The sequence below is a fragment of the Xiphophorus couchianus genome, chromosome 24 (genome assembly GCF_001444195.1).
Source record: "Xiphophorus couchianus chromosome 24, X_couchianus-1.0, whole genome shotgun sequence".
In the NCBI taxonomy this organism is placed as follows: Eukaryota; Metazoa; Chordata; class Actinopteri; order Cyprinodontiformes; family Poeciliidae; genus Xiphophorus; species Xiphophorus couchianus.
Genome location: NC_040251.1, coordinates 13379623 through 13405414, shown reverse-complemented (window position 1 = coordinate 13405414; position 25792 = coordinate 13379623). Strand labels below are relative to the sequence as shown.

At 39.2% G+C, this 25792-nt stretch overlaps 2 protein-coding genes across 2 annotated transcripts in view; both read left to right on the top strand.

The window, feature by feature from the left end:
- The window catches only part of LOC114141168 (FERM and PDZ domain-containing protein 4-like), a 37992-nt gene extending 29485 nt beyond the window's left edge, over positions 1 to 8507 (top strand). The window contains exons 12-16 of the mRNA XM_028011640.1: positions 1161 to 1250; positions 1333 to 1515; positions 1612 to 1750; positions 2119 to 3066; positions 4661 to 8507. Coding sequence (XP_027867441.1) covers positions 1161 to 1250; positions 1333 to 1515; positions 1612 to 1750; positions 2119 to 3066; positions 4661 to 8022 — 4722 coding nt within the window. The 3' untranslated portion in view covers positions 8023 to 8507. The remainder of the gene's footprint in view (positions 1 to 1160; positions 1251 to 1332; positions 1516 to 1611; positions 1751 to 2118; positions 3067 to 4660) is intronic.
- A 1585-nt stretch (positions 8508 to 10092) lies between these two features.
- On the top strand, positions 10093 to 13893 carry LOC114141169 (uncharacterized). Its single transcript, XM_028011641.1, has 6 exons — positions 10093 to 10670; positions 10892 to 10993; positions 11436 to 11566; positions 11672 to 11833; positions 12125 to 12351; positions 12992 to 13893. Exons 1-6 carry the CDS (start codon positions 10604 to 10606, stop codon positions 13092 to 13094), a joined length of 792 nt encoding a protein of 263 aa, XP_027867442.1. The 5' UTR covers positions 10093 to 10603; the 3' UTR covers positions 13095 to 13893.
- Positions 13894 to 25792: the final 11899 nt, after the last annotated feature.

The following is a 25792-nucleotide window of genomic DNA, read 5'->3' as shown; positions in this document are numbered from 1 at the left end:
TAGCAATGCGGTTCATCCCTAAGCTAACAATAAGCAACTAGAAAGTCCCTTTCTTCCCTTTTTTCCTGCCTTTATTGTGCCATTTCCTTGCTCTGTACTTCTAATATCTTCCCTTCCTTTCTATCTTTGTCTCACACCTTTATTTCTAGCTTCTTTTTGCCTTTGTATCCTTACATTCATCATTCTGTACTACCTTCCTTACTTCCTACCTCCTTTCATTCCCTATATTTTTCCTTCATTTGCTTCGCTCATTTCTTCTTATTTCCTACCCCCCTTCGTCTTTCCTTTCTGCCTATTTTTTCCCAGATTCCACATTTTAAAACTTGTACACAGTAGAACCGTCGAATCCAAATTCGATAAAATACTCAAATACTTTGAGTATTTTATATTCAAAAGTAAATGTAAAGTGCTGAGAACTCTGGAAAGTTGTCTATTAAAGTTTGGGGGGTTTATGTGAAAACATATGTAGAAGTCCTATAAAATTGAGCATAAATTTGATTTTGCAGACTGAAAGAATAGCAAAATCATTGCTATTCTTGAAACCAACCATAAATGGATGGTGTTAAATTGGTTTACATTTCAACTTTAATTTGACCTAATGCATGCTCATTCAGTAATGAAAAAGGACCATTTCTATGTTTTTTAACCCTATGCAAAGCTTTAAAATAAGGTTAACCTGGATTTGTGGTTTTTTTAAACTTTGTACAAATGAGATAAAGATGTTACTTCTCACTAACTGTGCTTCAAAAAAACAAATAAACTGACAAGTCCAGTTGTTTGAAGACATGCCACATGATTTGTGGAACCTATAGATAATTAGACCTGCTCACTATTCAAGCAAATCAAGGTTCATTATTTTGTGCTCAAGTCTCCAGAATGTCATTAAAACAACATAAAAAATATAAATGTTTGGAAATATATGGGAAAATGTGTAGGAACCCCGTTCACGGCGGAGTTCTTTCATACACAAGTGAGAGATAAAGAGCACTGCAGTGGATCAGATTTAACTGATATGATGGTATATAATGGAAACTCGGTGGTCCACATCAAAATGGCTCTATCGTTCCTTACATCCTCTAGAAGCCTCTAATGCGTCTCCTCAGATTGAAGGGATTTTATTTCTGAGTAATTACCTTTGTATCTCTCTTCTATCTTTACAGCTAACTGCATTGCAGGCCAAGGTGCATTACCTGAGGTACATCAGTGAACTCAAACTGCATGGAGGAAGAGAGTTCAAATCCATACTTTTGGTAAGACGTTTGTCAAAACCCTTGCCTTCAGAATTTGTTTGTAGGAACCTCTTTATATTGTTTTCTGTCCTTCTGGCTGCAGCAAGGCGAGAAACAGACGGAGGTGATGCTGTTAGTGGGCCCCCGATACGGGATCAGTCACGTCATCAATGCTCGGACCAACCTTGTGGCCCTCTTGGCCGACTTCAGCCACGTCAACCGCATTGAGATTCTTACAGAAGACGAGGCGAACGTCCGGCTGGAGCTTCACGTCCTGGACGTAAGAGTAAGTGTGATCGTCTCTCCTTACATTTTCTGGATTGTCTTTCTTTATTGATCATTTAATACACCTCACCCTCTGCCTGTCTCTCTGTTTTCTCAGCCTATCACACTGATCATGGAGTCCAGTGATGCAATGAACCTTGCTTGCCTGACAGCGGGATACTACCGCCTCCTAGTGGACTCCAGGAGATCTATTTTCAACATGGCCCACTGCAATAATATAGCAGAAGATGACACTGGTGAGTCATCATTGTTTTAATTACTTTTGCAGATTTATTGCAGTCCTATCAAAACTGCATGTACTAACTATTTGGTAATAATTGTTCAGAGGAAGCACATTAATCTGTTGCATATTTATTGTAAACTTTATGTTCAGATGTTGGATTTTCTTGCTAAATATTTCACATAAAATTATTCAAAACTCTTGCTCTTACAGTCTTGAGAAATTATATGCAAGGTGAGATTGAAGAACTTAAAAATTGATGTTTCTACTGAGAAGCATAAAACCTTAAACATCCGAAAGTAAAAGCACTGAAAGGGATAGCTGTTTTAAGTTTAATCAAAATGAAATATGAAACACAAAGTAATATTCGCTTGCTTGCTGCAGGTCAAGATCGTGTCCTAGAGTGGCCGTACAGCACATCTTTAGGGGAAAATGAAGCGCCGTCACAGGGGGAGGTCTACAACAGAGACTATTCAGACAATGGGCAGAGGGAAAACAGTATTTCTCCTTACTTCCATGAACCACAAAACCTGGATGGTGACCACGGGACAAGAAGAAGTCCGTTGCCCCCTCCCCTTCCTCCACCCACCAGACACAAAACCCAAGACTCACCTCGAAGCGCCAAAGTTTCATTTATTTTTGGAGGTAACCCGCCCTTGAACAGACCCAGGAACTATGACGTAGTACTAGAGAGCCCAGAGCCTTCGGAGCCCTTTCAGTTCAATGAGCTTACGCACGTCTACAGCAACATCATAACTGAGGAAGGCGGTGAAGAGCCCGTGCTTAGGGACTTGTTCTATCGAGACATGACAGACGACGCAGAGGATGATGAGGATGCTTCCTGCGAGGAAGACTCCACGGGGGGGACTCCAGTGGGTGACAACAGGGAAGGTGGAGACGACTGTGGCAACCAGGGTGCGCGGTTGCCCACAGCAGCTGGCAAAGCTACTTTTCTCACTCTCTCTGGGTCCACAGATGATATCATCGATCTCACATCGCTGCCGCCTCCCGAAGGAGACGACGGCGTCAACGAAGACGAGGATGATACTCTGCTACAGACCCTCAACCTCGCAATTGCAGCGCCGCCGCCGGGCTTTCGGGACAGCATAGACGAGGACGTGGCCCCGGAGGGACGGCCTCTAAGCACATGCGATAATGACGACATTCCTGTATCGCTAATCGATGCTGTACCGACTCACGGAGAGGAAGAAGGAAGCAGCGGAGGGGAGAGTAGGTTAGAGAATGCAGTCATAGATTCTCTACAAGCACTGGAGCATCTATCAGTCTCCGAACAGAGACCTCCTCGTCCACCTCCAAGCAGCAACAACACAGGTGTGTGTTAAAATCACAACAATGTTTGATCACTGTGGATTCCACTGCTATTCAATATTAATTTTTTAGGCAAAACATAATCGGCATGATTCAGTGTTCTGAGTTTGTCATTTGATCTCTTCTGCACAGTGATTAGTCTGCACCTGCACTTAAAATATTTTCTGCAAACCTTTTGTTGCCATTGTTTCAGAATACTTTTATTGGGATGTTGCACTAGTCCTGCTCCATGCTAGAGGCTTGTGGTCAAATAAGCAAAGTAGTTTTCAACAAAGTTGAACATATGGTTACTTGGAAATTTAATCTAAAAAGAGTTTAATTTTTGCTTGCTTAATTCGTCAAGGCAAAGAGAAAAAACTGTTCAAATTTACAATGCATATATAAAAAAGAAAAAAAGACGCAGCCAAAAAAAAATCTGTCGCTCTGTCGGAATTACATGTCAAGGTAGATAGATGTTTAATTATCTTTGGTATGAGTGGTGCTTACACTAATCAGAAAACAGCACCTGAAAGTTTCAGCCTCCTTTATTTTTCTGTCTGGATCTCATAGAAACTGCCTGGTTGAATGGTGTGTACATTCTGATTTAATCAGTGCAAGGAGACGGTATAGTACAAATTTTAAATCAATTCGGAAAGAGATGGGAACAGAGGAAATGATGACTGGATAGGAGTGATGTGTTCATGCTGTTTAGTGCTGGTAAAAAGTAGAGCTGCAGCATTCTGAACTGTGTGTAGTCAATGGAGAGGTGAGTGTTCCAGACAAACATAGACAAAGTGCATAAGGCTGATGAGTGAGAAAAGCAACAGCAATACGCTAAACAGAGTTAATCCTAATCCTCACAGATTCAGCATTGATAATAAGCATTACAAATGAGATTAAACGTGTCTGCATGTTTTTTTTCTCCAGTTGAAACATTGCATTATGTTTGTACAGTGAAACCTAGGAATTCTAATTTATTCTGCTTGAACAATTTGAAACTTGTGAGTGTGTAAGCTTGCATACTTTTCCAATTGGAATAACGGAAATGAGCATAATTCATCCATAAAAACATGAACAACATTCAGATAGCAAAATAGAGTCATGAATTCAATACAGGCTGTGCATTGTTACATGTAAACAAAGCAAAGCACATATAGGTAACAAACATGAAGGAACATCAACCGCTACATCTTAAACAGGATAAAATAATCGTATATCTCACTTCTTACAAATATTGAGGTCAAATTCTTGAAGAAATTGACTTCATTGAAATTGCTGATCAAAAAATGACATTAATATAGTATTTGTGATTTTTGAATCCTAACTTCTTAACTGAAATCTACAACACAGTCCATTTTATTGCTGTCCTGGCATGGAGAGGTGAGGCAGGGAATCCACAAGACACCATTGATAACATGCAGCAACATGTGGAACAATCAGGGTAAACAAAATTATGGTCATAAAAGGAGTATCCATCCTTGCATGATGAGGAAAATTTATGCTTGAGTTATTCATATTCTAAAAACATTGCACTGGGATTTGTTTGTATTCATCGGGTCCACTGTATATTGGTTAAACTTTTGTTACATAATTAATATAAATCTTTGTATTTTCTTAGGTATTTGCACATCTCACGGATTTAGCCCAGAATCATCCTCAGATTCTGGCAACGAAACTAACTCTTCAGAGATGACAGAGATCTCTGAACTAGCTGCTACTCATAGACTCACCTACAGCCACATGCGTTTACTTGTAGCCACGCGAGAAGGATACCAACCGTTACTTGAGGAGAAAACTGAATTCCCAGTCTCACCTAATTCATGCACAACACAAGAAAAGAAACCTCGTAGTCCAACACGACACCTTCAGCCTCCAGCGGTTCCTCCAAGACGTAGTCCCCAGCTAGACCTGACATCATCAGGGTCGGACAGGTTGGAGCTGAAACCCCAGACTACTCTCTCGGTTACTCTCCAACGTCCGAGTTCGACAACGCCAGGAGGTAAACACCAGAAAAAGTCTGTACACTCGAGTGGAAAGTACAACACCTTCAGCACAAGAGAAGGACTTCGAAGTGAGATCAGTAACAGGCGCAGCTATCTGGATTTGAACCAGCATACTTCATTCAGTGAGCAGGAAGAAGGTAAGAGGAGACAGAATTCCTTTGTCGCTTCTCCTTCTTCCGTAGCTCAGGGCATTGGAGTAACAAGCCCAGCTTGCGACCATCGAAATAATCTTCGCCCTTCTTCAACTGTTTCCGATCGCTTCATAGATGTGGTCACTATGGGCGGCTGTGAAGCAGGTAATGGAGCTGCAGCCCCTGAACAGGATGAGCATCTAGTTGTAGCATCCTTACTGTCCCCGAGCAAACAATCCAGAACAGGAGGTTCTGAACATGGATCAGATGCACAAAGTGACCATCAGCCAATTTCAAGACAACAGAGTGTGGCACGGTTGTGTGAGTACCACCTGGCAAAAAGGATTTCAAATTTGCAAGGAGAAGGCCACAGTTCATTGCAGGGCTCTCTGTGCTCATCACTTGATGCTGGTGGCAGCACAAACAGCAGTGCCTGTGCCACACCGACTGACTCTCCTCTTGGCCCTGGCGCTGTTGAGTCCAAACAACATCGCTCACAAAAGCACCCACTTTCAAGTTCTTCTTCCTCCCTACTTAGAGTGCAAAACTATGAAGACAACAAAACTGGATTTCAGAACCACAACACCCAAAACAAAGAACTTCATCCGCATGCAGACCCTGCCCTCCTTCGTAAAATGCTGCCCAATATTCACCCGCCTCTTGCTGGGGGGGAAACAAGTCGACCCTCCTCAGCAGCTCCATCCAAGCATAAGGAAGTGACAGGCACTGGAAGCAAGAAGCACCCCAATGACATCTGTCCTAAACATCAAGCCTGTTTTAAGGGGCTTAACCCAAAGGAAGGCAGTGAGGCCTACAGACAACTGATAAACTATCTTACAGTGAGCCAGATGCATCAGGGAGGGAAGTTACATAGTGCAGGTATGGGGGGGGCAGTTAAAAAAGACACCAGACGCTTTATCACAAGCAACCCTCAGCTAGTTGAAATGGTTAAGAATAGAGGGAATACCACTGCTCGCTGTCCATGTATGCCTTCGTCTGTGTCATCTCCATTTCTCAGCCCTAATTTGGTAGCTCCTCATTCAGCCCCAATGCAGTTGGCAAATAAAAATTCAAGGTCTTACCTTTCAGCAACACTTCCTGCCAAACTCAAACGAAGCCCTGATATGCAAGTTCAGAGGTTGAATGAAGGTTTAGATTTTAGGAGTGCTACTGCTGAAAGGAGGAGCTCTTTTTCTGGTCTAGAAAGTGATGTTGGTAGAGATGGTATGGATGCAGAGCAATTTCTCTCATACATTAAAAGACAAGACTGTATGAACCGTGACGGGGCTTTAAATCCAAGCCGAAATCGTGACTTTTTAAGTAACAGTAACCACCCTCCACCTCGCTCAAGAAGTCAACCAAGTGGCAGCACAGAGGAAGGATTCAGATCAGACTTGAGGTTGAAACATGCATCTTTTCAGTCTCCTCGACCAAATGATTCTTTTTGTTTCTCAACTGCTCCTACTTTGAGTGGTCAACGTGCAGACCTCAATGCTCTCTCACTAGGAAGGGGTGACCATCCATCAGCTTTCATCAGACAGTCGTCTAATCGGACCAGAACTACCACTTCATCTCCAACACATAATCCACAATCTCTACCTCCTCCACCGCCACCTCTCCCACCACCTCCACCTTTATCTCTGCCAGTGCAAGCAAACTCCAGCGCTAGCAACTCAGGATGCCCTCAAGATTCCCTTCATCCTATCCAGTTGCGGCAAAACCAGAACCACATTCAGACTGTTGCACCAACCTTATCACAGACAGACCCCTTCAGCAGTAGCATGCTACGAGGGAGAGAGCTAAAACGCAGCTCAAGCAATGTGACGGCAAGTTCTGGAAGTGTGGAGGCTTTATTTGATAAGCCTATTCGTAGCCGGAGCCAGCAACCCTTGTCAGCACCTATGTCTCATCAGAGTGACACCAAAGTCCAACATAGACAAGCAAGAAAACGTCTTTCAAAGAGCTACTCCCAAGGATCTGTATCTTCACATGCAACTTGTTGGTCCTCAGGCAGTGGGGTAGACAGTAGAAGGGCATCTGTTGCATTTCCATTACAAAAAGACTCAAAGCATACGAAGGGCTCTCAAAAACTGGACACCAGTCCTTGGAGATGCAATGGCCCCTTCAGCTACTGTTTCTTTAAGCGTAAGACCGAGGGAGAAGATGATGAAATTGAGTGGGAGAGGCCTCGAGGAAGCCGTCTTGGGAGCAGTATTGACAATAATGGTGCTGTTGCATCAACTATAAAACTCTATGGCTCAGCCGTGGATGAGCAGTTATATGGAGAGGTTCTCGACAACATGAGTTTCAGTGACCGTTTGGCAAGAATCAATGCTCTCAAAGACCGCATGTATGGCTTTCCTTCTGGCTTTAATGATGTTCGTCGAGATGCCAGCGAGCTCATTGCACTGGTGAGATCCAGTATAGGTCAGTGCGACCGTGGTGCCCAGATGCCTATCCAAGATGTTTCCCAGTACAAGCAGCTCCTTTCTGTCGAGTCAAAAGAGTTAGGCCGGGCATGCCGGAGAATGGCACAGGCCCATGGCAGTCCAGATGAAATGCTGCTAGCTGTTACATGTAGCTTTCAGGTGCTATGCTGTCTGTGTGAAGCTTGTATGTGTCTAGTTCGGGGACTTGGAGCCTCAGCATCACAGCAGCAAAGAGAAGTTGTAGCAAAGGTTGATGAGGTTGTTATGAACTATATTTGTTTGCTTAAAGCAGCCGAAACTGCGACTGTAGGTGCCCCTGGGGAGCACAGTGTGAAAGCCCTGGTCCGCCACTCCAGTACCATGTCGGCTATTGCTAATGCACTCACCCGCTCCCTTAAAACGCTGCTAAGCAAGTAGAGGCTATTTCCAATGCTTTATAGTATGGCCTATGCAGTCAGTAGAAGTCTGTCTTTAGACATTTTACTGTTTCAAGTTCTCTGAAAGAGTCAGCTGTTTTCCTGTTGTGTCTAGGTGGTTTTTATGTCTAAAGATATATTTATTGCAATTAAACTTAACATTAAAATCACATATTATTGAAAATGCTTAAAGAGAGTAAATACTTTTACTGATGACATTATTATAATGTATATTTACAAAGCCATACTGCTACAAACCTTTGTAATACATGTACCTGGTAGATACTGTACCCTTTTACCTGTGCATTATGTAACTTATTTAAAGTGTATATAATGTACATTAATACTACATTATTATTATTTAAAGTAGCACTTTGGTGAAGCCATGAAGAACTCGGCTTACTTTAATATCTTGCAGAGATGGAGGGAGGACACTTTGTGTTCAGTCAGTTTGTGTAAAGTTTTAATAGAAATATAATAATTATTTAAAAAAACCAATTTTAGAGTTTTAGGTGAAATTTGACATTGTCAAAACTGAGAAAAATATTACATTAAATTGTTGCACTTTTGCTTGTCGAAAGACAAAAACGTATGCTTTATATAGTAATGACTTAGAGTATCATAGCATTGCTTTACTCTGTCATATTTTGTATTATGTTTGAGCAAAACACAAACTGTGAAAGTATTTCCCACAAAACAAAATATTTAAAACCATACCAATATTGGCAATTTTGTGCAAATATTCCAACTGATCTGATTTGCTTTGAGCAAATGTTACTTTTATTTTTTCAAATGTTTTTTTTTTTTGCTTTAAATAGTGTTTTGTTCTGCTTTTGTGATTTCTTTTTGCATACAAGGAATCAAGAAGAAATTTTGTTTTGTTTTTTGTTTTTGCAATAATCCACCAAACTATTAAAATATGTTTTACAAGTATATGCCTTTCTGTGGATTTTTTTTCAGTCTGATTTTTTCAATGATAGTTCATTCACGTCATTTTCCTAAAACGTTTCACTCAGTTAATATGGGAACTTGTTTTGATTTTGTACACATTTACATTATATTGCCAATTATGTATGCTGTTGCCTTTTTTTTTACACATTTCCATGTGTTCTGAGTTTAAAACGACGTTTTCAGCAACTCTTGTGATTTCCAATTCAAAAGGACCTAAAACTTTTGGTTGTTGTTGACAGCTTTTTTCCCCCTTAATAAATGAAATCATTTGAAAACAACACTTTACATTTTCCAGGTTTTCCATTGTGAACAAACCACAACATGCTAAAACAAGTCACCAAAATCCTAAAATGTAATCATGGTACCTAGAGCAGTTCTACCCTTTGCTCAATTTTATAGGCCAGACTAAAGATTGTCAAAAAATAAATACCAGTACTTATGCAAGAATATTTTTTGAACAGAAGACTCTAAAATGTAATTACTTGGAGACCAGAACAGAGGATATGTTTGACAATTGCCAAAGACTTCATTCCATGGAACGAATCTCATAACTCTGAACCATGGAGGTAGAAGTCTCAAAGTTTGGGGATTCTTTGTTGCAGCTCACACCCCATCACAAAACTCAGTAGGAATTCTACTCCGTATTCAAGAGAGCTTCTGAGAAATAGCTGAGAATGAATAAAAGGAAAGTACTGAGCTGAGGTCGTATTTTTACTGAGATGTTTGCTGAAACAGGGTGTACAAGCAAGAAACCCCTCAAATATATCACAGATGAAAGTGAGGAGAGGGCCCAACTCTCCTCAGATTGATATCAAAGACTGGAGGCTTCAACAAGCCTCCCACTAAAGTTATTTCAGCTAAAATGGACAAAACTAAGTGTTGAGGTACAGTGTGCTGAGTTGCTTTAGGTGTTTTTATATTTTATTTAGTGTGTCAAACAAGGTAAATGTATAAGTGCAATAACGTCTTTTTCAGGAATAAAAAAGTGAGATTTGAAAATATGTTTTAAAAAAACGTATTTATTGGGGTATTTTTCTTCAATGTGGCTCTGGCTAAATAGAAGAAATATTGTCACCATTTAGTGTAAAATTATATAATATACACTGTACACAATTATAGGAAAGAGATAATACTTGGTGAAATCTTAATGCGTGGGCTCTTTTTTTACGTATAATAGTTCCTGCGTGGTTTACGTGACGCTCTCCACCAGCAGCAGGGTACGCCCGTAGGCGGGGTGTCCGAACCTAGTTTATTAGCATGTTAGGCGCGTCCTTTACGCACGTTACGCACGTCAGCCTATCATTTTGGAGCATGCAGAAACAAGCCACACCCGCGCGGCAACTCGTGTAGCGCGCTCCTCAAAGCATTGTCTTGGTAGACAAAAGTTTTAGACTTCTTTTCGTCTTGGGGTTTAGGAAGTTTCCAGTGCAGGTGCACTGTGTTCACCTGCAGTGCTTAGTTGATAAAAGGTAACTTTATAGCAACATTAAAGCAGTTGCTGACCGACTGGTTCCTCGCAGCCCGGCTGCCAAAGCAGAGAAGTATTTATTGTTCACCCCGTGGGGTTTAAAGTTCTGGCTATATTAGCAGGTAGTTAGCTCCAAACCTTCACTACTAGAAGTTTAGGAACAATGTCGGCGATGTGTCAGCAACGACGTGCCTTGGTGGAAATACCTGCTCCACAACCTAAAATTGCAGGTAAGTCTGAATCAAACACAGAAAAGGTATTTATTCGCATGTTAGAGTTCATTTAATGATGCTGTTTATGCTACAAGTTCCCTTGCTACCATGCTAACCTTACCGTGATGCTAATTAAAACTATGTTTATTTCCAGTGTTTTGCAGAAACAACAAATGCTGCATTATGAGCAGTTTTTTAAAAATTATTATAATTTAAATTCTTGTCCGATTTTTTTCCAGCTCGAATGAGAAGGTCTTACTTAGAAATCCTCGGAGCTCGTTTCGCCCCTGCTCCACTTCCAAGAGGCAGCAGAAACCCAAACCCAAAGCGAGCACAGTCTTGTAAGTACCTTCAATAAACTACAACAACAGCACCATCAAAAGTGCTGCTGGGTTTGTGTTATGCGACACATGCACAGGGAATATAAGGGAATTTATTGCAGTTAATTTGGACAGCCCTGTGATTTCCATCTGTATTTTTTTTTTCTAAGTCTTATAATTTTCTTTCAAGTTAAACAGTTGAGCACTTCTTTAATTAACTGAATACATTTCAAGTTGGTTAATTTCTGTGAGTTTGGGGGGGATCAAAATACAGAACTTATCTGTCATTTTCTTTGGTGAATAGTGTTAAAACGATACATGCTCCAAGCTTTATAAGCTATTTTATGATACTTTTCTTTCTAAATAATAAAACAATATTTGCTTTTTTTTTTCCATAGCCTTCTGAACTACGGTTCGGATAAGTAATAAGTATTCTGTGCACTTCAATCATTGTCTGTTGCAGTGGACCTGTCCTTCGGTGGTGTATGGGGAGAAAGAATCGAGGACCAGTGTGAAAAGATGGACGATCATCCTACCCCACTCTCCAAACAGCAGCTTGTTCAGCTCATCAGATCACTCATCTTGGTTGGACAGGTAAGAGAGCTTTACAGTGTGTAGATACTGAGTATTTGTAAAGTAAAAAAAAACAATTATTGCATGGGATTTGGCCTAAAACATGATCTGCTGCGTTACCTTTAGAGCCAAGAGCCCAAAATGGTGGCAACAGACCTCAAGTGTCTCCAGGAAGACCTCCAGCTAAAGAAGACAAATGTTTACAGGTCAATCCCATACTCAAGGTTTGGCTCCAACAGGGACGCTCACTGCTACAGAAAAGCCTATCCTCACCTGGTGGCATTCAAAGTATGTGTAATAATAAAATAAAAGTAAAAATTGTGTAACGGGGGCATTTAGTGGAAGGCAGTTTTCTGTTTATATAAAAAGAAAATAGACTTTGATGAATATATGATCCAGCACAGTCCTGCACAATTCCACTGGAAAACAAATGTATTTTTATATGTTTCCATTCTATTTCTTGATCAAAGCTCTTTTTGACCCTGCAATTTTGCCTGTAATTAATGTATTTTATGTATTTTAAAACTCCACAGGACTCTTGTGTATTAACAGCTGACTTGATTGCATCATTCCCCTCAGGTTTCATGTCAGGAGTGGGGCCAGGTTCTCCTGAGGAACAAAGAGTGGGACGCTGTGTTGGAGCACTCCCTCATGGCGTGGCGATACACCAGTGATTTACCGCAGTGGGACACAGTCAGCCATAACGCGATGAGAGAGCAGTGCTACAGCATCCTGGCTGCTCACAGTCTGGCTGCGCTCCAGCACTACTGCCCAGAGCCCAGCAGAGGACAGGAACTGCTCAGGAGGTAACGCAGGCTTTTAACGCCACTTGAACTTGGATGCAGACATGCATGCACTCTTCCTGTGTTTTTAAATGGATTTTAAATACTTCTCAACGGCCGTAAGGTAAGTTGGAGAAAAAGGCTGGTTTTCCTGCAGATATATGCAGGAAATCTGAGGGTTTTATTTAAATTATTAGTAAGACCCTCATAGATGAGTTTTTCAGTGGGTTTGAACACCATGTATAATTATCCTTTCACTTAACAGTTTGTACCCTGTCTCATAATGATCTAAAATCCAGTAAAAATACTCTGAAGTTTGATGTTTTAACAAATAAATAAACTAAGACAGTTTTAAGATGAACTCTGCTGATTGGTTGCATAAACATCCAGCTAAAGGAAAGCAACATAAACATCCTACTGGAGTCTCACTTTGCTGCCTGTTCCATGTAAGTTTCAGGTCAACCTTATGATTACTGTTTGAACTCATTCAGTTTTTAGAATGTGAACATGCCGATTCATTAGGGTTAGCAGTTAAATTGCTAATGTTCATCTGAGCCGGGTAGCCTGACTGTTTTTATTATTTCTAGGATATATCATGCCGTTTGTTCGAAGAAGACCTTCATACGGAAAATGCGATAAACGTCACTTTTCCTTCTGTTTCTAGGTTTAAGATGGCTCAGCTGCAAAGCCAGTTGATAGTCCCCTGTATTGAGGGACTGCAAAGGATTATGGGATACACAGAAGATATTTCTATGGATACAAAGTGACCTGATGATTCTGCTCAGCAGCTGGATTCTGAGTTGTGAAAACTGTGCCTCATGGTTAACTCCTCAAATGATTGTTTTAATTGGTCAAAAATGCTGTTTTCTTGGCTGATTAATCACAGAATCCACAACAGTATTCTTCCAAAGGACTGGTGCTGCTAAATGATCTTTGTGTGTTTGTTTGTTTTTTGCTTTAAATAAGAGGATCAAGTTAATAATTTATTAGTTTACTTTATCTAGTGCTTTCACACCAATTTTCATACAATTTTGCATAGGTAAAGTACTGTATTGCTACAAGATGGACATCTGAAATATAAAATAATGTAGACTTTAAAACGTGTCCTTAATGATTCTTATATAAGAAAGTAATGCTGGATTTAATCACATTAGAAGAAAAGCTTAAATGCTCTTATTTGGCATCTCCATATATTATTTTCCAGCCATTTAAAATATACTCCCTTTTCAGAGTATTAATATTCACTTGGTACTGGCAGGAGTTTAAATAAATGTGGGTGTGTGTGTATATATATATATATATATATATATATACTTTTAGAGCTCTTTAGAGAATAATTTGCATTGACAGATGAATTGTTAAGAAGGTTACTGCCTCTTTTTTGCGTATTAACTTCGATGTTACTGTTGGAAACCCTGTAGCATGTCTGCTTTGTCTCGTCTCGTGATTTCCTGTTGTATCGTGTTTTTCATGGAGTCCTTTATTGCACTGTCAGTGTTTGTCCTGAAAACTTGAAAGTTTTAATAAAATTGATTTCTAATTTAAATAAAATTGATATGAACTGCATTGAAACCTGTCTTGAATGTTATGCATGTTGGTTTTGCTCAAATGTCAAATTTTTTACTGTTGAAATTTATAGGCTACGTAGAGTTGCAAATGTGTGTGGTATTTTTATTTATTTAATTTTTTGTAGTTTTACACATTTTTATTTTGAGTGATTTGTGAAGAAAATTACCATTCTTAAAAGTTTATTCTTAGAGTTTTATCGGTTCAATTATTTCTTTAGTCTGCCTTTAAGTAACCACTGTGCACCACTAGATGGAGCCCTTGTTGCATCTTCTCCAGCATCCGAATCAGTTTGAGAGCCAGTCTCGAGTCACATACCAATGTTGATGCTACTGAAGAAACAGCTGTTGCCATGGCACTCTGAAGAGCTAAGATTAAACAATTTCTGAATGCTATTTAGGTTTAATAAATGAGGCTGTTGGCTGATACTTAGGCCTCCTGCTGTATTGACATGTATTCCCTGTGGGAACAAGCGGACTATGATATCTATAGCTTTTATTGCTTTTCTGGATTTAACTCTGGCACTTGTTTCCATGGTAGTGTATTATACAACCTATTAATATTGCACCCTATAGTGCTGTGTACATTTGACAAACCACACAAGCAATGTTTTATTTGAAACCTGTGACTTGAACATGTGAAGCAGCCTTGGAATTACTTACACAGAATAATTTGTCTAATATCAGTTTTATATTGTGTGTTTTGACTCATTCTATGCACCTTCTATTGGTACAAAACTCACTGTAAATACAGGATTTATTTCAGACTGTATTTCCTGGCTGTCCCTCAGTTAATTGTATCAAGGCATATGGTTTTCTTTGAATTTTCACCTCCAAATGCTTTTTCCATAACATGAGAAGTAGATGACATTGCTATGTAGTTGAGCCCAAAATACTTAGGTCCAGATGTCGTTCAGTGTATGTTGAAATTTGAATTATCTTATTTTGCTACGGTACTTAGAAAATTCAGAAAAAATGTGATAAAAAAGTACACCTTTGAATCCATTTAGAAGACTTGCCCAACTGGATCTGAGAGAACAGAATAAGATTTTTTTTATTGTTTGTATCATAAAGCAAAGAAATTAAAATTTCAAGGTTGTTGTAAATATGTCACCAAGATCAGATTGGTACTACTTAAAATGACAGAAACTGCAGTTTCTCTTTCTTTAGATGTACATTCTCTACACAAATGCTTTTATTTCTTTTTTATTAAAGTTAGATTGAAGTATAATGTAGCATGTTTGCCTAACTCAAAAGAAAAAAAAGATCAATTGACCAGGTTTAGTGTTCAACAGAAAGCAAGAATCAAAGCAAAAATTAAGTTTAAAAATATAGACATCTTTAAAAAGTTAAATTTATTTAGTTTATTCCGTTTAAACCTTTGAAATGTCAACACAGCCATATTGCAGGAAGTTCTAGAGGTCATTGGTCTTCCTTCTGCAGATGAAAACAAATCTACCAAACTCACTATTCAAGAGCTGCACTCGCCACGTTTCCATAGCAACCATTAGGCGCTACCTACATCCAAACTGGTTGTTTGAGACATGCTGTGGGGCCATTTCCACAGGCCTTTTGCAAGTGTGTTAGTATCATTTCGTCATCTCCTTCTAGAATTTTCAGAACTTTTCAGAGAAGATTTATAATTTCACGAAACAGAATTGAAATCCAATTTGTATCTGAAGACTTTTTCATCCATCTTTACCAGTGGTGATGAAATACAATCTAAAAAAAAAAAAATCCAGAGGCTCTGTGTATTTTCTTTTAATAATTTGGTGAAATAAAGAAAGAAAGAATATTGAGAAACAAAAGATGTTTGCATGGAGGTAAAGAAGCAAGCCGCAGCGTTTTCTTCCTAAAATAGCTCAAGCAGTTCTCTGGAGATCACAGATGGACTGTGCAGCAAAAGGAGAGACTAATTCCCACGCTTAGTATCTCAGGTTTTCATTGTTGCTTTCTTACTTCTACCAGCGCTGTCTGCAATTCCTTCATTTCCAGCTTTTCAATAAGAGTCTGATTTACACCGGGTATGTTTACTTTTTAAGACTGCCTGTGAAAGACGTTTCTGAAGGTGTATATTTAAGCAACTCTGTTTAGTAATTCACAATTCAGACTACATGGAATAATTTAATCAGACAACATACCTGCAAAAACACAGGCATAAAAAAACATCTCATTCATATTTAACTCTTTAACTTTTACTTCATTAGAAGAGTTTGAAACGGGAGGGAGAGGCTGAGCAAATGGCCGACAGCTCTGTGGGAGCCGAGAACAGATTGAAAAAACAGAAAGTTATGCCTTTATTTCTCACTGTCTTCAATATAGAGCTTTTAATACCACAAAATAAAATCTGAATATTTTGCTCTATGAACCCTGGTGCTTTAAATGTTACATTTAAGTTATGATACTCCCCAGATATTTATTTCTACCTACTTGGTTGTTCTCAGTCATCCAGGACATGACGAAACTAAAAAAAGGCTTAAAAATAAAGCAACTTAAGTTATAATTTAAATAGACCATAACTTGTATTGGGAGCCATTTCAATAAATCAATGTTTATGAGGAATTTTATTAAGAGCAGTTACTCATTAAAGCTTTTTTATGTAGAACCTTAAATTTTATAAAGGTGTAGCAGAGATTAAATCAGTGAGACTGAACAAAACTCGTATCTAAGCAACATTTGAATTTTAGTTTTACTTCTCAACAGTTTGCTTACTTAGAAAAACACGTTTGATATGCATTACTAGTCATTTTTGGTCCTGCAGCTTTAAAAACTTTTTAAACCCCCCAAAATTGGTCTTAAGAAATTTTCCTGTTTATGGTCCACCCCAATAATGCGATGGTATTTAGCTCTTATGCAAAAACTCCAAAAATTTATATTTTATGTTTTCATTTTGAAGAACACTGATGAAATATGTCATGGTCCATTAGGTTTGTTGGGAAACAGGTTAACATATTGAATAATTTTTACAACTTTACAGGTTTTATTTATTAAAATATTATATTTATTACAGTTTTTTTCACTTTAAAAAAGCAGGAAGTAATATACTGCTATTCAAAAACCAATAAATTGGTCAAAACACAGAAGAAAGCATAAAAATAGATTAGTCATACATTCTACTGAAATCTCTAGTCAGGGCATAAAAGCAATTATTTAATTTTGGATTTTTTTTTACTATAAATTATAATACAGTACTGCAACAGAAATGTAGTTTTGGAAAGGTTTTATTTAATAGGTTATTTTCCTACAGTTTCTCCTAAAAATAAAAGAATATTAAAAAGGAAAAAGAAAAATTCGCTCTGGTCAAAAAAGATAATGAAAAAATGAAAGTAAATTAATCCTGGCAGATGGAATTTTAAAAAGCTTAATTGAAGCAAATTCACTAGGGATGTTCAATGAATCTACATAACACAGTTTCTTATCTAAAATATATTCAAAACTCAACACAGCAGCAAAAACATAGTATTAATAAAAGATTCAAAATTAATCCTGAAAAGATAGAAGTGAGAAACTATGCTATCTGACAAATAATGACAGAAAATTTGCAGCGTCAGTCATGGCATGGATTATTATAATTCTCAATATATATACAGGCTTTCAAGCAATATATATGCAGTGATCTGAACAGGTACTTTTCAAGGAAGGACTTGCTTATTTTAGAAAAAGCAATTGCCAGACGTTACTCTGCATGTATCATAACATCAAGACTTTATGGCATAAAGGTGTGTTCAAAATACACAATTTGCGTCTAAGTGAATGATTTCCGCCTCTGCTTCAAGTAGTTTTCCATGTTTTTCTTCATGTTTCTTGTTCATAGAAGGTAATAAACATTACATTTTATGATTGGTGAGTTTCTCTGGATAAATGAGCACGTAATGGTACTGTCCAACCTCATCATGACTCAGAAATGTTGGGCTCCAATATTTTGACCTATGTGAATGTTGAAACTGCAGGTTGATTCTGCAAGACCCCTCAGGTCACCAGAAGCAGGTGCTCATGAATAAGACGACGTTACATGTGCTTGAGGTTATTAATTATGAGCCTCATTTGTTTGTTTTTATTTGTTTGTCTTACAAGCAGCTTCTATATTTTCACATTTCCTTTCCAGTCGTTTCATCCTCCCTCACCTTCTGTCTCCCAACATTCTCCCCCATTTTGCCCTGATGGCTTTCAAAAATATATTTCTTTTCTTTTACCTTGTCGCATGAGGTTATTCTTAGTAATATTGTTTATTAATATTTTCTGGTTAGAAAAGAGCATTTGTTTCAAGCCCAAATCCAAAAATGATTAAATGCCAATACTCCAGCCACAAAAAGTTTAAATCTCAAGACATGCAAATCGGTACCCATCTCCTGACATTGTTAAATCTTTCAGGACATTTTTCTAGCAACTTAAGATCTGTTGTCACTCACTTCTAAATCTGTACAGTGCCGTTTGAGTTATAGGCTTCAGCGATGGACACAATAATTGCAGGTAGGTAGGTCTTAATATGAGCCAGAGACCAGCCCCACGGGCCCTGTCCCCAGGTCATGTGTCATTACCTCAGCCTGAATTGGTAGCAGACTGCAGGAAGGCCAAGCAGCAGGGACAGTGATACTGTTTTCATGGCTGATTGGAGAGCGCTGGCGGCCATCGCCTGTCCTCTTTGCCTTTTTCCAAGGGAATGTATTCTCCATCCAGGCAGTGTTTGGCAGGCAGCAGATTCCTCCCACTCCTTTTACAGCTTTGCCAGATGCATACCGAAAACGCATATACTGCATGTTCTTGCTGTTGCATATCAGAAATTCTTTGCAGATGCATAAATGCAGTTTGATTCCACTGCAGTTCACTCGACCGTACATCTCGAAACTAATACTAAAACCAACTTTTCTGCATTGCAAAAACCCCGCGGTAAGGGTTGCAGTCTGCATGTGCTTGTTCATTCTTCCCACTCGTGGCGACAATCCTGTTTTAAATTTAGAGCGTGAGTCACGGGTGATAGGCATGAAAGATCTGGAGTGAAAGCTAAATTACTGCCACAGAACCTGAGCACAGAAGTGCTGATGATGCTGGAAGTACTGCAGAACACAAAAGTAGAGAGCTGTCAAGCTGTAAAATTACACAGCAGGCTGGGTGAAGAGATGATTACGGGCAATTATACATCCGCGAATGCCCTCTGAGGGGTTAGCGTTTAAGGGGTTAGCCGGTTTGGACGTACGAATGGCAATCCGTCTCAGCATCTTCTGTGTGCTTCCTTGTCGGTGGCAATCTTCTGTTTGAAGAAGGCTTGATAACATGGAGATGCTTCAAGTCCAGAGGCAGCAGAACTCTTTTATTCTTCTGACCGTAATTGTCATAAGACACAATCCTTTGCCAGTTATTTTGTTGAATTTCCTTACATGTATGCATTAATGCAAATTTACACAATATCCCTTATATTAGTTTGTAGGTGATGTGCAGTTTTTCACACACTTTATAGATGTAGATGTGAGACGCGTGGGTGACACCGATCTGCATGTACCTCCCAAAACAAGGACTAATCTGAGCGTTATTTCAAGCTTAGTCTAAATATGACATGTTTTAATGTTGTATTTCTTCTTTATTTTCATAATTGTACATTTTCAATTCTTTTTGTTAAGCTCATCTCAATCAATAACTTGGTACTTGAAGCACTGTTTGGTAAGGCCTTTTTAGAAACTTGCCAATCCCTTTATTTACCCATTGAAAGAAAAGTTTTGTTCAGCTGAAAGGCCTAATCTTAATTTTGGAGTAATATTGGCATTTATAAGGGTTCTTAGAGTGAGTTTCAAGTACTTGTGGATTTTAGCTATTTGTAGTCTCTAACCGAGAAGAATACTGTGTGTACATGTTCATTAGGACCATATCCTGTTGTTTTAAGTCTCTCATCCCCCTTTGACTGAAAAGTGAGCCCTCAGAATGAAGTTGCCAATGAATTGCTTGACAGTAGAAATGTGTTTTTTAAGTGCGGCATTCATTTCAGACTGAACAGTCCAATGTTTGTTTCAATAGATTTTACGGCTTTGCTTGGTCGGAGAACTGTCTGATGCTTTGTTGTAATGAAGTCATCTATCGGACTGCTCATCCACCATGGCCTGATTGGTGGAGAGCTGTACCAGTAGTTGTTGAACTGTAAAATTCTCCCATCTTTTCAAAGACTCTCCTCCACAGTGACCATTGGCTTATCGGTAACCTGTCTGAATAAAACTCTTTGTCCCTGATTACTCAGCTTGGCTGAAAGTCTCAAATTTCACCCTTCATCCCTTTTAAGAGTAATAGAGAATGCTACACTGTTGGATTCTTTGTATTCTTTAAAAACTTGCTTGGAGAACTGGGAGACGTGAGCAATGAAAGCTAAAACTGTCTTGGCTACAGCAATAATATAGTATGAACATCCACCAATCTTTTCATTCTTTCAGCTGCACTTTGCATCATCTCAAAAGCATGGTTTCTGCCCTCCTTACATACTAGTCTTCCTTCCCAGACAGGAAATCATTGCAGGAGGGCTCTCACCCTATCACATATGGTCATTTAACACATCGCTGGCATCCACAAATGAACCAAGAGCAGCAGCCGCTCCACTAGGCCCACCCGACTTTGCACAAATGTTTATCTCTCGCTCTCCTACTGTGCCGGGCTACAATTTTTTTGTTACTTTATTCATTTGATTTTGCTTGTTTGTCATAGGGAGCACTCACTTTGAGTTCAGGGTGATGGATTTAGATTCGGAGGCCTCGTTTTTGCCTTTGACACTTTGCCGTAGCAGAAATATTTACTGTTCCCAGACTTTCATTTTTTTATTTCCAATTTTGCGCTTTCTTATATTTCTAAAGGGAGCAGGGGAAGGGGCTGAGAAATGGCTGGCAGTTTTTCCCCTTTTTTCCCCCCCTTAAATCTTTTGCTGCCCTCTTGAAATTTGTAATAGCCATTTTGGCTCTGTCAAACTGCTTTAGCCTTTTGGTGCACTTGGAGCTTCATTGGTGATAAAACAGATAAAGCCTCCTTGACAAGTTAAAAATGAGAAAGCAATTGTGGCTGACACCCTCGAGACAGCCATCGTCTCTGTCTCCCTTCTGGCCACTTTCTCTGTCTCTTTCCCAGTGTCCTGTTTGCTCTTGTTTTCTTGAAGAAGCCTGCTTGTTATGCGCTATCTCTGCAGACTAAAATATTAAAACAAGATACCTCTTGAGGATGTTTGCTATTGCTGAGCGATTCAAATCTAGCCAAGCTGAAAGAGACTACTTAAGCTCTGCGGGATGTAAACATGGAGATAGTGAAGACCGCATATTTTTTAGAGCATTTTGCTTCTTTAGGCTGTGTTTACAGTTTCCTTTGTCTAAATTGGACTTAGAAAATCTGTAAGTCCAGATTTTCTTACATTTTATGTGACATTTTATGTCCTGATATCACATAATTGGGTTTGGACTTTCTAAGGCATTTTTGGACTTTGATCTAAACCTGTTTCATTGCAGCTCTGGTTGTAATAAGTTTAGGGTCATTGTCCTGCTGAAAAGTAGCCGTTGCGGTCTCAGTTTCTCCTGTACAACTTTCCATCAATTGTAATTAAATGACTTTTGAAAACAATATAGAATTTTTCTTGCACTTTATTGGTCTGTCATAAAAAAAAAAAATTCCAGTAAAACACACAGAAGTTTGAAGTTTTTATGTAAGCTACGGTGAGATGTAAACATATGCCTACTGCTATAACTATGGGCATTCATAAGAGCCTAAAAATGTTAGGATGGCGACGGCCTTCTTATTGTGTGTTTTTTATGTCAGGCTTTGTGTGTGACAGAAAGCCAAGGCCTTGTGTGTGAAATATTCACAAGGGATGGGGAAAACGAAAAGGGGGATTGATAGAGCCGTGTTGACAAGGCGAGGTGTCTAAATCACAGTTTGGAATGGTCTGTCGGTGTGGCGATTGGCTGTCACATCCACAGATGGAGGACGGCGCCCACAGGAAAAGGATAAACTGTCTGATAAGCGCTCGGTGAGGTACAGGGCTTCTTCTGGCAGACGGGCTCTTGAGAAAGAAGGTGTTGGGGGGTAAAGAGATGGGAATAGAAGAGGAAAACGAGTCAAGGGAGACCAGGCAGCAGATGAATCTCCATCTGTGTTCAGAGGCAATCGGCAGCAAGAAAACAAGCCAAACGACCGCCGAGGTGCAGCTTTGGTCTCATACCTCTGCGGGTTTACGTCTGTGAAGATACCCTTAAGTGCATTTTAGATTGTTCTCCTTTCTGCTGGGGATAGAAGCTGAGCGTTGTCCTGTAATAATGAGCTGGGATGAGTGGCATCAATCAGCTGCTTCTTGCCAAGTGGGGAAGTGAACAACAGCTGCAGTTGTAACAACAGTTCATTTAAGCAATATGAAATCAGTCAAGCAAATGGCAACGACTTACTGAAATGAATGGACTGGTCCTGTGCAGCAGTATTGTGTTATGTAATAGCGAACAGATCTGTGACAAAATTAAATGCTAAAATCTGAGCGACTACATCAAACCACTGACCTGGGACAGATTATGGTCATAAAAGCATGAATAATCCTCAATGGCTCCAATTTTGCAAAGGTTAGCCAGTCTGTTGCAAAATATCCTCATCACTTATAATGCGTTTAAAAAAATGCAGAATTATTCTGCAATATACAGCTAAAAATATCCAAATGGGATAAATCAACACACAACCATGCTATGTGAGTAGTTATATATATATATATATATATATATATACAGTATATGACTCATACATATTTTAAAAATAACAAAAATACTGATTTTGAAAATGCATAGACATTAAAGTAAAAGTTTTATCAGCCAGCAAACTTGTGGGCTGGTGGGTGGAGGAATTTCTAACCTGACTATAGATGATCACATACAGAAGCTAATATTCTCAGCACACATCTGTAACCTTTTTCTATTAAGATGAAGATCACCCTATTTTTGTCATGAAGGAATAGCCTAGAAATCATCCATTTATTATAAAAACTCTCAATATTAGCACAGTAGGAGGTTAGAGTCATAAAGTTATCTGACTCTTTATGAGCTCTCTGCTCAATTACACATGTGACGGGGCCAGTGATGACTTCTGTTAACGTGGTGAAGTGCTGTAAAAATGTAAAATGATCAGAGTTCAAATTTAATCACTTTTTTCCTTTACATTGAGATGGTTGGGTTCGGTTAAATCTCTATAAGACTCAGGGCCTATCAGGAAGCACTTTAGGAAGAAGGCAATCCCAGTCTGGGGCTAGCACCTAGCTTACAGCTGATGTAGTATTTTGAACAAAACGTGTAGTGAATTATCCAACCAAAACTTTGCTCTTGCTCAAAGTATTGACTCAGGGGAGACTGAATAAAAGCTAACTGGTTTATAAAAGCCTCCATAGCTTTTATAAATCAAGTATCTGGTTCCAGTAATATACTATAAAATCTGTTGCAAAAGGTACATAAAAGGTTCAAGGTGTTAATTGTTTGTTAACCTGTTGGACTACTGCTTCCAGAACTACTTTTGCTTAAGCCTATGGTACACTTTTCAAGTACTCCACGTTATGCTTCTTAGACGCATGGCAGATTGATAAAAACCCCAAGAAGATACATCTTACATGTAGCAGCTTTAACTTGGAGATGTTCTTTAAACCCGTCTGTTCAGGACGGATTTCTGCGAGGAGCTCATGCAGTAACGATGCAGCCATTCTTTGATGGCAAAGAGGTAGAAAACAAAAGACACAGAGCCAGCTGTCATTCCCAGAATCCCAACCCATACCTGATTCCATGAGCGTAAATAATAAAAATAGAGGATGTTGGCAGCTTCTTGGGGTTGCAATCTTTCAGTTTTGCAAAATACGAGCCAGGCATCCATCCGAGCTTTATTGTCAAGGGATGAAGGGTTTTCTTTTCCCCTTTTTATACCAGCTGTACATATTGATAGCAGAGAGACGCCTCTCCTAGCGCCTCAGCCCAGGCACTTATTCCAGCATCCCTCAGCTATATTGTATGTCAGAAGATAGGATGTGCAATATTCCGCGACCAAGAAATGAATCTGCAGAGATTTCTTTGTGGCTTGTCCAGATAATCCCTTTTGGTCAAAGTGAAAGAACCTGCTGCTGCTTTCCGCTTGAGGCGTCGTTTCTTGAAGGGGTCCGTTTTCATTTCAGTTGCAAAATATGGTTGTGGGACCCGTTTACTATCCTGTGATCCAGTTGACAGATAAATGATGAATTGCTCAGTAGCTTAGGTAAAGAACGCATTTCAGATGTGATGAAAAACTATTTACACTCTTGGTTTTTTATCTGTTTGCGCTTTGTGATTTTTGTTTATTTTATATCAAACAAATCTTAATGAAAGACAGATAACCCAAGTAAATTAATCATACAGCCATTTGAATTATTTAAAAGTTATTAACTTTTATTAGCTGCCCAACTATTAAACTGTGATATTCTAGTGATTAAACCAAATTTCAATAAATGCAAAATTAAGAAGAAATTAATAAATTAATAAAATAGAGCCTGTCATACTACATGAAGTAGGCTTAAAGGTTTTAAAAAAAGCAACACTTTATTAAAAACATCATGAAAGGCTCATGAAGCCATTTCCCAGGAGTGTTTGGCCAACCTAAATTATTCTAAAACACATAAACGACTTATTTTGCATAGTGAATGAAACTATTTCTTATTGTTATCCAAATTAAAAGTTCAATTCATAAATGCTTTATTGATTCCAAAGGGAAATTAAATGTTGTCGTAACTCATATTAATACATAATTCATGTATTTATGGTAAAACTTTACTCTAATAAAAGACAAGAAATGTAAATGTCAGGAATGAAGGACATTTATTTTGTAACTTCTGATCCAGAATTGTATTGGTGAATTCTCCCAGACTGTCGCAAAGACTTTCACTAAAAGAAAAATCATCGTCAGCCGTCTCAGACCTGATTAAAGCTGAAGCCATTTTCTTGTCAGTGACGTTTTAATATAGGCATATTCCGTGTGTTTCTGTTCATATGTGTGCTTGTTTATGCCTGTGGGCATTTGTGTTTGTGTGTGACAAGCCACCGAGGTCCTCCCATTCCTTCAAGCCCCCCCAGGCGCTGGGGAGCATCTGCAGCCCTCTCTTTTCCATATGCCCCATGCCTCTTAGTCTGTCTCAATCATTAATTCAGGGTGATTATGAATTAACAAGCCACCATTACTCGCCCCCCTATCAAATGGTTTTTCTCCCATTTTCCAAACATGGTTCTCAAATTCAAAGAGGGCTTATGGATTGGTTTTGTATGTTCATACACCATATACAGTCGCTTTGGGCGTCCAGCTTTTTCAGACGAATTTACAGTTCAGGCTCCCCCTCAGCGTGGAAATTCTCAATCTGACTCCAGAAGTGAAGCCGTTCCTGCCGTTTGATGAGCTGCAGCCCCTCCTGTTTCCCGACGTTTTCCTGTACGCTTCAGAGCGTTAGGAAAAGCTGAGCAACAAGCACCTCGTCTCAACTCATTTAACCCCCCCCCCCTCCGCCCACCCTTCAAACTTAGCTGCATGCTGATGGGAATTCTCCATTGGCAGCAAAGTGAGCAGACGCATCGTGAACGGCTGGGGGTTCGGGCGCATACAACAAAAGGAGAGACGCTTGCCAACATGGGGGCCTGAACGCAGCATCCTCCAGTTGAAGGGCGGCCTCCTTAATCACCATGACACCCCGTCGCTCTGTTGTCTTGGCAAAACAATGCAGAAACAAACAGACCCCAGCTAACTTGAATAGATGCTTTCTGTTGGGAATGAGACTCACCAGCCTTGTGGTGCTCCTCCGACACTAGTTTCTCTCAACATTGGGGAGATCTAATCCAGGTTTTAATGTTAGAAGAAGATGTAGGTCATGTTATTTAAGGTGTTGATGAAACTGTGCCCTAAAAGAGCAG